Source organism: Rattus norvegicus, chromosome 1 (genome assembly GCF_021556685.1).
Source record: "Rattus norvegicus strain SHRSP/BbbUtx chromosome 1, alternate assembly SHRSP_T2T, whole genome shotgun sequence".
Lineage (NCBI taxonomy): Eukaryota > Metazoa > Chordata > Mammalia > Rodentia > Muridae > Rattus > Rattus norvegicus.
In genome coordinates this window covers 227,277,130-227,293,621 of record NC_141534.1, presented here as the reverse complement: position 1 = coordinate 227,293,621, position 16,492 = coordinate 227,277,130, and the positions used below count along the sequence as shown (strand labels likewise).

At 42.3% G+C, this 16,492-nt stretch overlaps 1 protein-coding gene across 16 annotated transcripts in view; it reads right to left on the bottom strand.

Annotated features, from left to right (window-relative positions):
- Prune2 (prune homolog 2 with BCH domain) overlaps window positions 1-16,492 on the bottom strand; it is a 271,622-nt gene that overhangs the window by 37,965 nt on the left and 217,165 nt on the right. For all 16 annotated transcript variants that reach the window (NM_001419567.2, XM_087549667.1, XM_087549653.1 and 13 more), the window contains 2 exon segments: window positions 6,094-6,294; window positions 14,490-14,569. In NM_001419567.2, coding sequence (NP_001406496.1) covers window positions 6,094-6,294; window positions 14,490-14,569 — 281 coding nt within the window.

Genomic DNA, 16,492 nt, shown 5'->3' with positions numbered 1-16,492 from the left:
ATTCATGTGAAGGCATCTGCTCATCCTCTCCCTGTGGCCCTCATTGATCTGATAGAAATGCCTACACAGAACCCCAACAGGTACTGCAATGACTGCCTTTCCTTGTACTAAGCTTTTCGATTGGCATGCATGCTGCATACTGATTACCAAAAAGAAATTTCAATTTTGCTCTTGACATTTCTCCTGTCTTTTTAGTGATTACGAATATCGTAGTAAGTTAGTTCTTGTCAGCTGGACACAAGTTTGGGAAGAAGGGCCTCAGCTGAGGAAATGCTTCCATCACACCACTTGTTGGTAACGACATAGGGTATTTTCTTCATTAATGTTGATATGGAAGGACTTGGCTCACTGTGGGAAGTACCACCACTGGGGAGGTGGTCCTGGCTCTTATAAAAGGGGGAACTGACAAGGTAATAAAGAGTCAGCAGACACTCGCTTCAGGTCCCCAAACCTTTGGGGTTCTTTTTTGAGCTCCTTCCTTGACTTCCTGTAATGAAGGACTGTGGGCTGGAAGATGAATAAACCCTTTCTCCCCCATGGTCTTGGTCTTTGCCAAGGTCATGGTCCTTATCACAGCTATAGAAAGCAAATGAAAACAATAAAAAAGAACCCTTCTATCTTAAAATCATGTACATGCGAATACAGACACCTGCACAAATGCACAGGCACACACATAGGCACACACACATGCACAGACATACACGCAGACATATGCATGCACATCTATGCATGCATACACAGCACAAACAAAAACATATAGGCACACGCACATATAGGTACACACAGACATAGACATGCATACACACAGAGAAACACATATTACATGCACATTTTCATTTGATTGTTTTCGAGCCATTAGTTCTAATGCTTCAGACTTGTGAGAACACAGGCATTGCTATGGGTCCATCTACTTCCCTTCTCTTTGGCATAAATTGGGAGAAAAGAAGAATAATTTAAGAAACAGGGGATGTGGTTCAGCAGCAGAATAATTACTAAGCATGAGGATGGTAGGGAAAGAACAGGGGAAGGGAGGAAGAACAGGAGGAGATCGATGGAGAATAGGATGGAGGGAAGAAGGGAGGAAGGAAAGAAAGAAGGAAGAAGGGAGTAGGGAGGGAGAAAGGAAAGGAAGAAGAAGAATCTTTAGAGCACTTTAAGGACTTGTTAGGTGTCCATGTTCAGAGCCAATGACACAAGCTAATAGGCAGTAAAGACACTCTACTCAGTCCCCCGAGTTAGCAACGCCTTCCTGATTTTGAGAATTCTGTTACATCTTTAACTCCCTGTCTATCCATATCTATTACAGATATGTTCTGTCCTCATTTAACTCTCCCCAGGTCCTCCAAATCAGTCCTCACTATGGTCCTCTCCTACTCACTAAGTTTTTCTCCTCACTGAAAATCCTTCCCCTGGCAGGGGTTGGAGACAAGTAGGCCATCACAGATAAGGAAGAAGCCAACCAGAATGTTTCCTCCTGGCTTTCTGAGATGACATAACATATGATCTTGAATGTTCTGTGCTACACTGAACATAATGGGGTCAACAGTGGTCTTCCTATAGGGAAACACATCTGTGAAAGCTGGCCAGCCTTCTATATCTGGACACTGCATGGATGCCAGGAAAACTCTCAGAAGGCATGGTGCCTGGTGTTTTCTGGTTTTAGCGAAGATGTCCAGTACACAGCTTAAAAGGCTAAAATTCCCTTGGTGATAATTAACAGATAGGAAGTCAATTTGGGTATAAAAGTTTAGTGTAGGGGCTAGAGAGATGATTGGCCAGTTAAGAGTGCATACTGCTCTTTACAGAGAAGACCCAAGCTTAGTGTTCAAGACCCTCAGTGTTAGTGCTCTAGGGGATCTGTCTACCTCTTTTGGACTTCGTTGGCACCTCTGCTCACATATTCACACATACTCTTACAGAGAGCTGGATGATTTAAAAATATGATAAAAATGCATCTTAAAAAAATAAACTCAGTGTACAAAAATTTCAAAAAACAAAACAAAACAAAAAAAACCCTCTTTCCAGACACACAAGCATAACGTCATCACTTGAATGCAAAGTGTGGAAACAGGACTTGCTTTCTAAAGCTGGCTGCCTATTGGTGCTGGAAATAAGGAGGAACGCCAACAGGAGTGTAAAGGGGGTGTTTCTGACTAAGATCATCCTGGCATGCCTGTCAATCAGAACTTAATAGAATGTGATAATTTCCTCCTTGAACTTGGGGTATTTTGTTTCTAGGGTGAGTATTATGATGCGTTGAAAGCAAAATTCAGGCTTACTCTTCATTTGAATGAGTAACCTCCAAGCCCCTCACTATCTCTGCAGTCCTGATTTTGTTGGCATAAAAATCAAGCCTTAATGATATTTCCCAACTGTTTGGACACTGCTATAAAGGAAAACTGATTGGAAGGGAACAAGCTGGGGTCTTTCAATGGGGAGATTAAATTGTCTTTCCATAAGAAAATTGGCAGTGTTAGGCAAATACCCTGGAAAAGCATCTGCTCATCAGCTACCAAATAAAAGAGGTACTTGTGGGAAAATCCCGGAAGTTGTAAGGACAGATTTTCAAAGCAACAGTGTGGCCTACAGAAGCAAACATGTGAACGTGAACTTTCACATCTTGTTTTCTGTATGCAGGCTCAATTAAGTAAAAGACCGTACCCCAACACCTCACTCATCAGACTGCTAAGGGAAAGCAGCATGAGCAAGAAGCCAACACAATACTTGGTTTGAATGTTGTCTTAGTTATGGTTTCTATTGCTGTAAAGAGAAATCATGAAGAAAAGCACTTAACGGGCTGGCTTCCACATTCAGAGGTTTAGTCCACTGTCATCTTGGAGGGAAGCATGGCTGCACACAGGCAGACATGGTGCTGGAGCGTAGTTGGGAATTCTGCATTTGGATCAGTAGGAAGCAGGAAGAGCACTGTGCCTGGCCTGAGTTTCTGAGACCCAAAGCCTACTCCTAACATACTTCCTTCAACAAAGCCACACCTGCCCAGCAAAGCCACACCTCTTAATAGTGCCACTCCCTAGAAGTCTATGGGGGCCATTTTTATTCAAATCACTACAGCTGCTATTGTGGCTACTTACAGCTGTATAACTCTGGCCGGACCATGTAACCTCCCTGTGTCTTTGTGTTCTCACTACTGTGGGAGAAAATGGTCTATTTTACCACAGTAAATGTGAGGCTTACAGGAATTATCCCTAAAATACTTAGGATATATCCTATAAAATACCATAGTAAACATTACAAACTGTCAATATTGGCAAAATGAATTATGGCTACTTATGAAAAACTATACTTAAAAGTATTTGCTAATCAGGCTGGGAGCACACCAGGACTCTTATCACTTAACCTTGTCTTTAACATAAAAAAAAAAAAAGGCAAATCCCTAACCAAGATGAATAAGAAACATTTTCCTTTAGAATGCATACTCCAGATTCAACATGCTTACCTGAAAATTCCCAAGACAGAAAGTTTTTAAGCACTTATTTCATACACTAGGTCTTAAATATATTTATATTCCAATCTTCCTATCCATGTCTGCTATATAGAATACAGCTATTCACACAGACTGTGTTTTTGGCAGTTAATGTTTTCTCTTGCTTATTTATTTGTCTATAATCGTGTTTGGATATGCACCTTTTGCTTGAAATCAAAGGGAATTTTAGAGTTCAACATACACTAAAATCCGACTCTGTGAGTTTAAGACCTAGAATAACCGAGGTCATTAAATTGCCTCTTTCAACATGACGATATCAACTAAATAAAAGAGCCCTGTCAGCAAGTGGCAGCTTTAATTACCAGCCAGCTCAGGCACCACCACTTTGCTTGACAGATTTACTATTTATAAATAAAACGCTCAGATGTGGTGTGACAAAGCTCTCCACAGAGACAGGAAGCAAAAGGCAAGGGGAGGGAGGGACCAGCCATAGCAGTCTTCAGTGCAGTTACAAGTCAGTAGATTAGCAAGAGAGGAGCAGGGACAGCAGGGGACAGCTAGAAGAGATGTGGGGTGGGGGGTGGGAGGGTGAGAGCAGATGGGATGGATGGAGTATCTAGGGAAGACTGAGGTGGCAGAAAAAAATGAATTCAAGGTATCCTTTGATTTCATATTTGTGTATTTTTTAACTGTCAGATCAAATATCCAGATTATTACACTTATCTCCCAACATCAGGAGATTCAACCAACTTCAGAAAGAAAGTATTTGGGTTAAAATTACATCTGTACTGATTGTGCACAGAAGATTTCATTCTCATTCCTTCCTCTATGCATTTATAGTCTGTTGTGTACTATGATTAATATAGAGATGGTTTAAAGTGTATGGAGGATATATGTGGATTCTATACAAATGAAAAGTACACAGAAAGGACTTGAACATCCTTAGATACTGGTCTCTGTATCACTACTGATCACATATGTGCAGAAACCTACAGAAAACCATGACCAGGACAAAACCACAGCACAAACAGTAAGCCTTGCGGGTGTAGTCCTGCACTGTCTTAACCTCTAAATCTGCCCTGGTTGTGGATGCTGTCCCTGTGGCTCAATGACAGTGGGCTGAATTAATCTTTTAATATGATGGATTTCTCAATCATATCTTCCTACGAATGGGGCTTCTTGTCTCTAAAAAGCCTGGCTGTCCTTTAATGGAAGTGTTTCTTTTCAAGACTAGAAGTTTGTTTTTTTTTTTTTTTTTTTTTTTTTTTTTAGCATGGCATGGCATTGTGGTTGAAAGTCTTTCATTTTGGTTTTCAATTCAAATTTTAGAGAAACTACCCAGCTTTAAGAGGAACTGGGATGGCAAAGATGCTTCATGGTGCAAATGATTGTATTCCTTTGCACTTCTGAACAAGCCAAATGTCACCAAGCACAAGATAGAATTACAGGAGACTACCATTCCCACCACAACTGTCAGTCCTAAATCCTAAATGTGGCGACTTCTCTTTGCCTTCCTTATCTTTACTCCCACCTGCCCTCTCCATCCTCCCTTCCCTCTGTTATTTTCTTGTATATTTTATGTATTTACATTTCAAATGTTATCCCCTTTTCCCCTCTCCCATACCCCTTCCCCCTCCCCCTACTTCTATGAGGATGCTCCCACTCCCACACACCCACTTCCACCTCAATGCCCTGGCATTTCCCTACATTGGGGAAACAAGACTTCACTGGACAAAGGGCTTTTCCTCCTATTGATGCTGGACAAGGCCATCCTCTGCCACATATCAGGCTGGAGCCATGGGTCCCTCTATGTGTACTCATTGGTTGGTTGTTTAGTCCCTGGGAGTTCTGGTGGGGTCTGGTTGGTTGATGTTGTTGTTCTTCCTGTGGGGTTGCAAACCCCTTTCAACTCCTTCAGTCTTTTCTCTAACTCCTCCACTGAGGTCCCTTGTTCAATTCAATGGTTAGCTGCAAGTATCCTCATCTGTATCAGTAGGACTCTGGCAGAGTCTCTCAGGAGACACCCATATCTGGCTCCTGTCAGAGAAGTCTTTGCCCTGAGAAAGCATGCATTCTAGTGGGGGGCGGGTACAGGGCAGGGGGTGGGTGAGGGAATCCAGTAAATGTCAATCAGACAAGCAGGCAAATCATTAAACAACAGTTTCAACAAAGAAATTGCAGAAAATAAAGGAACACTGGTTGAGGGCCTGGGAGCACATAGGTGGGGAACAAATCACTGAAGGCCTTTCGAAGAGGTGGCACCTGTCTAGTCAGGGTTTGAGGGGTCTGAGGGGGTGAGCATTCTAGACAGCAAGGATTTGTATAAAGGGATTAGTAAGTTCTTATTTCTCTTCTTCAATCTTTGCATCCTAGATTCAAGTCCCTTTCTTTGTACATGTAGCCTCAGTTTTCCTACACGTAGCATAGGGTAGAGATTTCACCAAAGGGTAATAGTTACCAATGAATAACCTCTGGGAACTGTACCTACTCTATCACATTCTAAATTGTCAATCATGGACACCCTGGAGAGGGATTCCAACAGAAGCTTCTAGAGTCACAGAAAATAGTCACCTGGACAACAAAGAAAGAGTTGTCTGTAATGTTACCTAGACAGTCATTTATGTAACATAGGTCTCTAGGAAGCTTACCATGGCCAGGGTATTCAAAAGAATCTGCTTCATCAGGGGTATCGAGTTCATCCACGTTGATGTCAATCTCATCTGGACTGTCTAGGTTATCATCAGAGAGAATAGATCCTTCACTTTGGTCCAGAGAGAGGTTGATATTTGGGGCTGTGAGCTTGATTCTTCTAGGGTGACTGCCATTGAGATCCAGAGAATTGGGAGGTTCTAAAGAAGAAAACCAAAGCAACATTAGTTCATGCACATGGCTCTCCAGAATGGACCTGGGATCCAAGGGAAAAAAAACCTTAATAAGGGATTTGGATCCTGCCCCCAATTGATCCTTATGTCCTCTCTTCCTTGTTTGGTTTTATAAGACAGGTACTTGCTATAGAACTCAGACTGGCCTTTAATGTGCAAGCTCAACCTTCAGTGTTAGGATATGGGTGTGAGCCATTTGGATGCTTTTTTTTTCTTTCTAGAGTTTTTTTTAAAAGTTTAATGGGTATGCATGTGTATGCCACATATATGGAGATACCAGAAGAGGACATCAGACATCCTTGCAACTGGAGCTATAGGTGGTTATGTCACCCAACACAGGTGCTGGGACTCCGGCTCTCTGAGAAGCAGCAGGCATTTTAACGGTTGAGCCATCTCTCTAACCCTCCACTCCTGGACCCTCTCCTTGGAAAAAAAAATCCCTCAGTATTGGCTTCCACTCAGCACACTGTCCCTAGCCATATGAAAACAGAACTTGAGAGATATTGCTAAATGGATAGAAACCTTTGTTTGCTTGTTTTGTTTTAGTGTTTAGGTTTCAGAAGTCACTGTGCTATATTTGCTGAATTTTATGGAATTATTGAGTAACATACTGAAGAAACAATAGTTAAGCACATATATTTTCTTATGGTTCTTATACACATTATTCCTTTCAAGTGGATGTTAAGAACTTTCTATTAAATTCATAGAAAACACTAAAAAACCTATTTTTCAGTTCTGACAGCTCTGTACATAATTATTCAGTGGCCTTTCCTGTCTTTCTTTTTTTGTTAAAGCTTAAGTACATTAGATTATTTGAATTTACCAAGGAAATCACCATATAAGCCAGTATTACATATAACCCAACATTACTGTTTATAACAGTCACGATGACCCATGCTAAGGCTGGCAGAAGCAGTTTGCACCCTCTCTTTGCAGTGTGTCTCTGCCGGTGAGCCTCTTAGTGGATAGGAACAGAGTTGGGCAAGCCCTTTCTGTACAAGCTTATCCAAACTAGAAGTATCCATTGTGAGCTAAGAAGTATTTGCTCCTTATCTCTGGTTCCAATCATTCTGGCTCCTAAATTCCTTGACATTTCCCTAGGATCTCATTTCATTTGCAAGATCTATTTGGATTATACTGATTTTACATCCTGAATTTGAAGCATCTCTATTGAGTTCTTTCGCACTGGGCTCAGCAGGAAACAGACTGTCTAGTATGGGTGGGGCCCTCAACTCTGCCCTTACCACCACACAAAGTACAACAAAACAATCCGAAACCTCTTGTGTGGGCATGTTAAGGTACTGGTGGGGAGGGGCAGTCTTTCTTCTATGCCGTCAGAAAAAAAAAATCACAAAAACAGCAACACTTAAAGAACATATCAAAACGGAGTCGATGGCATTGTGGGACGTTCACCTGTTATCTCGCTGTTCAGGAAAAGGAACTGGGCACAGGAATGTGAACTTTTAACTTGAGCCAAGTTCAAAACTGCCCCTAACATCCTTGAGTGAGTGTAGCCTCAACTGTTGTAAAGAGGCAGAGGAGCATTTTAGTTGGACTTCGATTGACCATGTGTCATGTATGGCCTGCTGGTAGGCACCCTAATGTGATGGCAACTTTCTGGTGACTGTCCTCTTAATTCCCATGTAATGTTTAGAATGTCTGTTGTCTGCAGCTCCCTCCTCCCAGCCCCCCTGCACCATCTGAGCTTCTCTGGAGCACTCAAATTCTTGTTTTCCAAATTTTTCATTTCCAGAGTCTCAAAGAAAGCTACTGATTTTGGGTTGATTGGCGGTACATCTTGTCAGAGATGGGATTTACCTTCAATGCTGCCAGGGACACAACATGCTTACAGGTGTCTTTGGTTTGTTGTTTTGATTTGTTTTTGTTTTTATCAACTCCCAGTAACTTTAGATGATGTGAATTTTTTCAGCTTCCAAACCTCCTGTCCCTTTGGCTAAGGTCACAAAAATGTATTTGTCCTTTGTTGCCTGTTGCTTAGGAGGAAAATCTCTTTGACTGGGTGTCTAGGACAGGTGACTCATGTGGTAGAAATTTGTATTATACGAAAGGAAACTAACTTTCTTTCTTGTTTCTTTTTTTCCTTCTTTCCTTCCTTCTCTCTCTTTCTCTGTTTCTTTAATGTTTATTTCTTTTATACTATGTGTATGTTTTGCCCATATGTATGCTTGAAGGCCGAAAGAGGACCTTGGATCTCTTGGAACAGGAGTTACAGATGGTTGTGACTTGCTATGTGGGTGCTGGGATTGAACCCAGATCCTCTGGAAGAGTACCCAGTCCTTATAACTGCTGAGCCATCTCTCTAGCTCCAGAAAGGTAACTTTCCTGTTTAGCTATTGTCCTGTTTGAATAAGAAGTCCCCCTGACTGGCCATATATTTGAGCACTTGGTGTGGCTCTGTTTCCAGCGTTTACAGAATCTTTAGAAGGTGCAGCCGGAAGAAGTACATCACTGGAGGCGAGACTTGGGGTAGCTTTGCCTCGCGTCTCACTCTTTCTTCTTCCTGTGTGCGGTTGAGATGGGATTGCTGAGCTTCCTGTCACACCTTCCCCACCACTGTGAACATGGAGTCTCTGGAACTGTAAGCCAAAAGAAACTCTTTCTTGAGTTTGCTCCATACTATTTTATCACAGCAGGAACAACAACAACAAAAACCAATACAGAAGTTGGCACCAGGAATGAGGTCTTGCCCTAAGGGTAGGCTTTCTATTGTTCGAGTGCCGAGCAGGAAGCCTCTCCTTAACAGCTCTAATCTCTTTAGTAAATACAGACTCTTCCCACATAAACTTGAACGGAATATTGTTTCTTTCTGCCCTAATTGCTTTTTATCACTGTAGATCTTCACAAGAATAATCAATAAGTAACAATGTCACAGACTCAATGTTATGTTTTTAAAACATTTCTTCCATCAAAGAAATTAGTCTATTACTTCTTAATTTATCCTCATATAAATTCTTAGGACATAGACAGAAGTCACCTGGATTCTTCTCCAAAACCATGCACGAATGGCCTCTAGCCCATTTGCTAATGAGGTCCCCCTTTCCCCCTCTGAAACCTCATGAGCCAGACTTACACTCCCCATTGGTCTCAACACTGTCTTTCAGACTCCTAGTAGAACCTGCCGCTTAAGCTCTGCTCACAACATTCAGTGGCTTCTTCCAACTTTCAAATTCTTCCAGAACCTGACACCAAGGAGACTACCACCATGGAGGTAGATTCTTCTAGAAAGTAATCAGCACTCAGAATCTGTGGGGGACCTGGAAATAAATAAGAGTCTCCTCCATGGTATTGGTTTTGAAGGCAGAAAGGGGTTCACAGAGAGCATCTGAGGCTTAGCACTGTGTGGCAGGGTCAGAGTCCCCTAAGAGAGAAGAGGGAAAGCCATTGGTGAAGGTGAAGGTGAAGCCTCAGTTGCAGTAAGGACACAGAATATTGCAGATGCCTTGACTGTGGGATGCCCACTAAGGACAGTGGCAGGTATGGAGTGGACTAGGAGCTACAAGACAAGCTATGTGACAAACGATGGCAAAGCCAGAGATGTGAGACTGCCCAGGCCCTTTGGAGCCTAGAAGATCATGAATGAGTGAGTTCCAGATGTTAGACATTGACCCTTTTAAGTTGTTGGGTTTTAGTTTTACTTTGATTTGATTGTCACTACATCTTGGTCCTTCCCTCTTAGAATTAGAATAGATATAACTTTAAGAAAGTGGGGGGGGGGGTGAGCCCACAGTTAAAAGACTTTGGACTTAAGAAAGACAGTGGACTTTTAAAGTGTTGAAAATGTTAATGACTGGACTTTTAAAGCTGTACTATATTTTATATTAAGGTATTAATGTGAGACCTTGGGATAAACAAGAAAGGAGAGGGTGTGGTGTAATTCGATGTATTTGAACACCATGTTAACAAGGAATAGAAAGTCTTAGGTTCACCTATCAATCTGACACAGCCTGTTATCTGTGATATTATCTGAATCAAACTTGTGGGTATGCCTGTGAGGCATTTTCTTGATTGCTAATTGATATAGGAGGGCTCAGCTCACTGTGGGATGTACCTGGGCAGGGATTCTTGAGCTATATAAAAAAAGCTATTGGAGCAGAGGTCTAGGCAGCAAGCCAGTAAGTCGTCTTCCTCCATGCTGTTTTCTTCAGTTTGGGCTTGAGCCCCTGCCCTGACTCTCCTTCATGACGGGATGCATGTGGCCTGAAAGTGTGATGTAAGCCGAACAAGCTCTTTCCTTCCTGAGTTGCTTTGCTCACAGTGTTTATCACAGCAGTAGAAAGCAAACTAGGATGGTTCCCTGTGGGGAGCTGCTATCCTAAGAAGGCTGCAGAACAAGCAGCATTTCAGAAATGCAGGGTCTCTTCTGGCTAAGCCCTGGGCCCTCATCTCGATAGGTTAAAATTCCCCATGGTGGTTTGAAACCAGACTGTACCCTCTGAAGTCGTTTGGGTATTTCAGAATGAGTTTCCTATGTACTCAGTTAGTACAAAGTCATAAAACCAAGCAGCTTAAGCAAGAAACATACTCTGCTGAGTGTCTTCCTTTCCTGTTGCTGACTAGTCTCTGATGACTAGTCTCTGAGCTTCCTTTTTAGGATATGAAATTTGAACATCCTTGAAAACCTGACTGCAGAGGTCGAGGGGTGTATCTCAGTGGTATAGTACTTGCCTAGTGTGTATGAGGCCCCAGGTTCAAGTCCTAATTCTTTCTGTCCCCCAACAAGAAATCATCCTGTCTTAGGGTTTCCATTGCTGTGAAGGGACACATGACCAAGGCAACTCTTATAAAGGGTAACATATATGATTGGGGCCGGTTACAGGTTCAGAGTCCATTATCAAGGTGGGAAACATGGCCGATTCACATGGCAGTGTCCAGCCAGATATGGAGCTGGAGGAGCTAAGAGTTCTACATCTTGTGCCAAAGGCAACCAGAAGGCTGTTCTCCAGGCAGCTAGGAGGAGGGTCTCAAAGCCCACCCCCACAGTGACATACTTCCTCCAATAAGGCCACACCCAGTCCAACGAGGCCACACCTCCTAATAGTGCCACTCCCTAGGTCAAGCATATTCAAACACATGAGTCTATGTGAGCCAAATCTATTCAAACTACTACACACTCTAGGATTCAATGACATTTTAAAAAGGCACATGGGATATGATGTTAAAACTTTTACACATGTGTATCAAACAAAGGCTGGACTGCATGCTCTTACTGGAGAATTTCCAATGTTGAGGAATACATATTTTGTTCATTTTATATGTGCCTCAAATAGATTTGCCCAAAATTTGAGCTTTCAATGAAAATACATCAGCGGAGCTTTGAGGGATTGTATCAATTAGTTTACTTACTTGAAGAAGACACGGCTGAGGAATGTTTTGCATTTGGACCTTGGAATGACTTTAGTAGAGATTTCTCAGGATTAGGTGCTAAAGGTTAAATAGATGCTCAAACATTAGCCCTGAACTTGGCTCTCAGTACCTGACTGGTGCGTACTCTACAAATTACTCAGTGGTTCCACATACCCTTTGATGATTGTCAGAGCAGCTCTAAGCAAACATTCTTCTAAAGTTCCAGTCCAATCTCTTGACAGACACAGCCAACGACTGATTAAATTCTACTTTCTTAGTGGGTCTTCAGAAAAAAATTAAGTACTTTAGTTAAACAACATTTCCAGTCTGAGAAAAGACCTCATGAATTAACTGCCTTACATATCCAAGGCGCAGGCTACTAAAGTCATAACCTGCTAAAATGCAGGCTGATTGGCATGTAAGCCCCTAGACAAAAGGTTTCTCTTCTAAACCAAACTCCTCTGTTCTTCCTCAGTAGGCCTGAAACCAAATTCTTCGTTGTGCTTAACACATTTTATATTTGCCTATGACACCATAATCATCATTAATCATTCCTACCAAGAGCCTGAGAGTGACTTTACCTGCCTCAGAAAGGAATCACTCTTCAGTTATCAGGTGCGCATATGCACCTTACAGAAGTCAACCCCAAAACACTCATCACTGTGGATGGTGTTCACCTAAGCCCTGTTTCTCTACAATGACCTTAAAGGCCCCTGGTTAGCTTAGGACTGATGGGAGTTCCTAGATTCCATTTAAAGGAGCTCAGTGGGTCTACAGATGCAATCAATCTCTGACTCTCATTTTCCCTCAAATGAAAGACTGGGCCTTCTCTAGGCTCAGGAGACATGTTTGATCATCCAGCCTGAGTCCTATTGGCTTTGCACTCATTTTTCTTCTTTTCTTTTATTGGATATTTTCTTTATTTATATTTCAAATGTCATCTCCTTTACTGGTTTCCCCTCCAGAACCCCCCATCCCATCCCTGCACCTTCTGACTCCATGAGGGTGCTCCCCCAACCACCCACTCACTTTCTCCCACCTCCCCGCCCTGCCATTCCCCTACACTGGGGCATCGAGCCTTCACAGGATCCAGGGACTTTCCTCCCACTGACGCCCAACAAGGCCCATCCTTTGCTACATATGTAGCTGGACCCATGGGTCAGGTCACTCCATGTGTACTCTTTGGTTGGTGGTTTTGCATTCTTAAAGGATTGATGAGCTGATTCAGGATTGCAACTTATGGTCACTTGTAGGCTGATGTCATTATGTAGGTAAAGGAAGAAAAGATAAAATGAGGCCTGTCATTGAATGAGAAGGAAGGGAGGCGAGAACAGAGATTTTAGAAGGGAGAGAGATGCAGGAGAGAAGGAGCTAGAAGAGCATGGCAGCAGATGCTAAGATTCTTCTCTGTGCATGGATACAGGTTGTTGTGACTATTTTTAAGAAGTGGGTGTGCACAGGATTTTGTGCTATCTAGATGGGCAAATTATATCTTATCAATTGGATCAGAGGTTATTGTGTGGTGTGTTCTTTCATGTGGCGACTTAATTGAGTTCAAGAGAAGGTGTGGTGGCAGGAACACCAAGCCTGCCATGGAATTGGGATGTGTATGCCTGGCGTGGTAACAACCTGCCAAGAGAACTGTGAGTGAAAGCAAAATAGCGTGGCTCTCAGACCGCTGGGGTCAGAGAGAGAGCCTAGGAGAAAAGCTCAAAGCAGGGCATGCTAGAATCGGTTGCACCATTTTTCTTTTCTTTTTTAAAGATTTATTTATTATATTTACTGCTGGGATTTGAACTCAGGACCTCTGGAAGAGCAGTCAGTGCTCTTAACCACTAAGCCATCTCTTCAGCCCCCCGTTTTTCTTTTTTACCATGACAGTCATTTACTTACTGGTTGTCCCTTTCAGAGCTTGCAAATATAATTGCCACATAAAGGCATTAGCTAACTTCATACAACAAGCCTTAAATGGCGGACAATAGTAAAATGTAAATACATTGGTAAATACTAAACTGTCCTTAATGAAGGAATTTTGAAGAATACTTTAAATACTACAAGAGCATACAAACCACATTGTGTTCTTCTCATTTAACGAAATGAGAAGGCTAAGATAACGATGCCATGCTCAGGACTTTGGTCTGACTTTGGCTTTGGTGCAGTTCAAGGGGGAGACTTTACTATAAATTAAGAGCCATGTGTGTTATAACTGACAGTTTATAACTCCTTTTTGTTTATAATTCCTCTTTGCCTTGACTTTAAACCCTTATAAAGTAAGGTAAATTGTGTGTGTGTGTGTGTGTGTGTGTGTGTGTGTGTGTGTGTGTGTGTGTGTGTGATACTAAGTTTCAAACTGGGCCCTGTGTATGCTAGATAAATAGTATACCACTGAGATACACTTTCAGCTCTAGTTTCACTTTTTATAGTTAGGACACGGAGCATTCTTGTTAAACTATTTCCCATATTAATCACCCATATCATTCTGTATCAGTTGCTGAACATAGACAGAGTCTGTAATTTCATACTGTAATTTATAATAGCCCTTATAGGAACTGAAAACACTGACTGATAAGGAAGGCCCAGGAAAGCCCTCGCTGTGGCTCATAATTGTGTGCACGGATATTTAAGTCAACTCTGAAATTAACCAACCCAGGCCTGACAACTTTCTCTTACACAGTTTTTCCATCTCTTTACTTTTGTCACTGACATCACAAGCTGAATGCATAGGAAGTGGTCCTCTCACTGAAAAATAATGTCTGCACGGAGGAGGCCATGAGTAAATGAGCAGATATTTCTCTCACCCGGCCTCATGTCTGTGGCACTGGGACTCAACACTCCCTCCTCGAAGTGGATATCCATTCCTTCATCCTCTGATGGGGGTCTGAAAAGAAGCAAGAGGAAAAACATTAAACACACATGTGCACAGCACACATGCATATACACACACATACACATGCAAATACACACACGTGCACATACACCCACTCACACACACATACATGCACATGAACACACACCTATACACCTACACACATACACACATACACACACATGCACACTCACACACGGGCACTCACGTTTGTTTTATTGTCTTCAAAATGAATAAACAGAGTAGAGGCTAAACATTTCAACTGACTTGAATATGGTGAGTATGTGAGCGGAGCCCATTGTTACATGTCCCCCAGTACGGTCACTGTGAATGAGAACCGCAAATGTCAATTTCATTGACACCCTGAACAGCAGTTTGGCTGTGCACAACGGCTACTTCTCTTAGCTCTCACAAGCAAATACAAATCCAGGAAGACTTCAGAAAGAGAAAGTGCAAAGAGCAAGGGCCATTAAACATATATTTTTTTCCACCATGAAATGCGACAGATGTGCTTTAGAGTAGACGGATCTGACTACTGACCCCATTCTCCTCCTATAAACGTGGGCCTAATACCTCAGTCACATGGGCCAAGGGCATGATACTCCGACGGGCTTACTTTTAAGCTTATAAATTAGGAATATACGACTTACCTTGCTCAGTTGTTGAAAGGCAAAGCAACAAGAAGTAAAGGCCTCACATCCCTGAGAAGTCAGGGACTGACACTCTTTCCCTCCCCGCTGTTGAATATTTAAAGGTTCTCTGTCACTATCTGTTAGTGAAGATGATTCTCCTGACTCTGCTCAGAGTGGAGCCTAGTCCCTGTGTTATCTTCCTCCACAAAACAATGACCAAGGAAAGCGGGAAAACAGAACTTGACAAATCTGTATGATCTTCTAGAAGGCTGGTGTCTGTAGACCATTAATTTCTTTCTTTATTTTTATTCTTTGGACTTTGTACAGTAAATGCTCATTTATCTTGGTCTTATATCTTTCTTGTTGGCTTCCATGGCATTTTAATCCCTTATGGTAAATCTTCAGATCTAGGCACGAATCCAAGTTGATATATGTCGCCTTCTTATTTTACCTCTAAATTTATGTCTTTACTTGTCCCTTATTAATGAGCCTTTTCTCCATGCCAGTCTGGATGTACCAAACAATGAGAGTTTTACCAACTTCTGTAGGAGTCAGGCTAAGTTCACTGGTCATTGACAGAGCACTGAGTTGACAAAAGAGATTCTCAGCCTCTGGTAATAAGAAAACTGGCTCTGTTTATTGGACAGATATGCACTGATAGTCTCCTATGTTCTGAGAATATGGTGGACCAGAATTCTTAACCTCTTCCTTGTGGAGGTAGAAGGATACAGTTGAACCCATGCACAGTGTTCCACACAGCTCTGCAGTTGGAGAGATGGCTATGTCTTTCCCAGTATCTCCACAGACCCTTCTAAAACACAGCACTAGGAAGTTTTAAACACACCCAAAGCCCAAATGCTGAAGGGTTGGTTTCCAAGCTGTAGCACTCCGAGAAGGTATAGAATCTTTAGGAGGACAGGCCTAGTAGAAGGAAGGTATGTCATTGGGAATAACACTGTCCAAACTATTGGGACACTGCCTCAAGTCTCTGTTTCCTGCCTGCTGTAGCTATGCGCTGTAACTCACTGCTGCCACGATATTCTGCCTCACCACAGGCCCAAATGCAGCATGGCCCAGTGATAAGAGACCAAAACTTCTGATACAATGATCAGTCAAATAGAATCCCTTCCCCTTTTTAAGTTATCATTCAACTGTCTGGTCAGCAATGGGAAGCTGAGTAACATAGGGAGTGTCTCTTTACAACATCTGTGACTTTGACTCTATGTGTTCCCTAAAACAGATCCAGGAGCAGAGCTGAGGGACACTGAGTAAAGCTGGAGATGCTGTTCTGTAGTACAGTGCC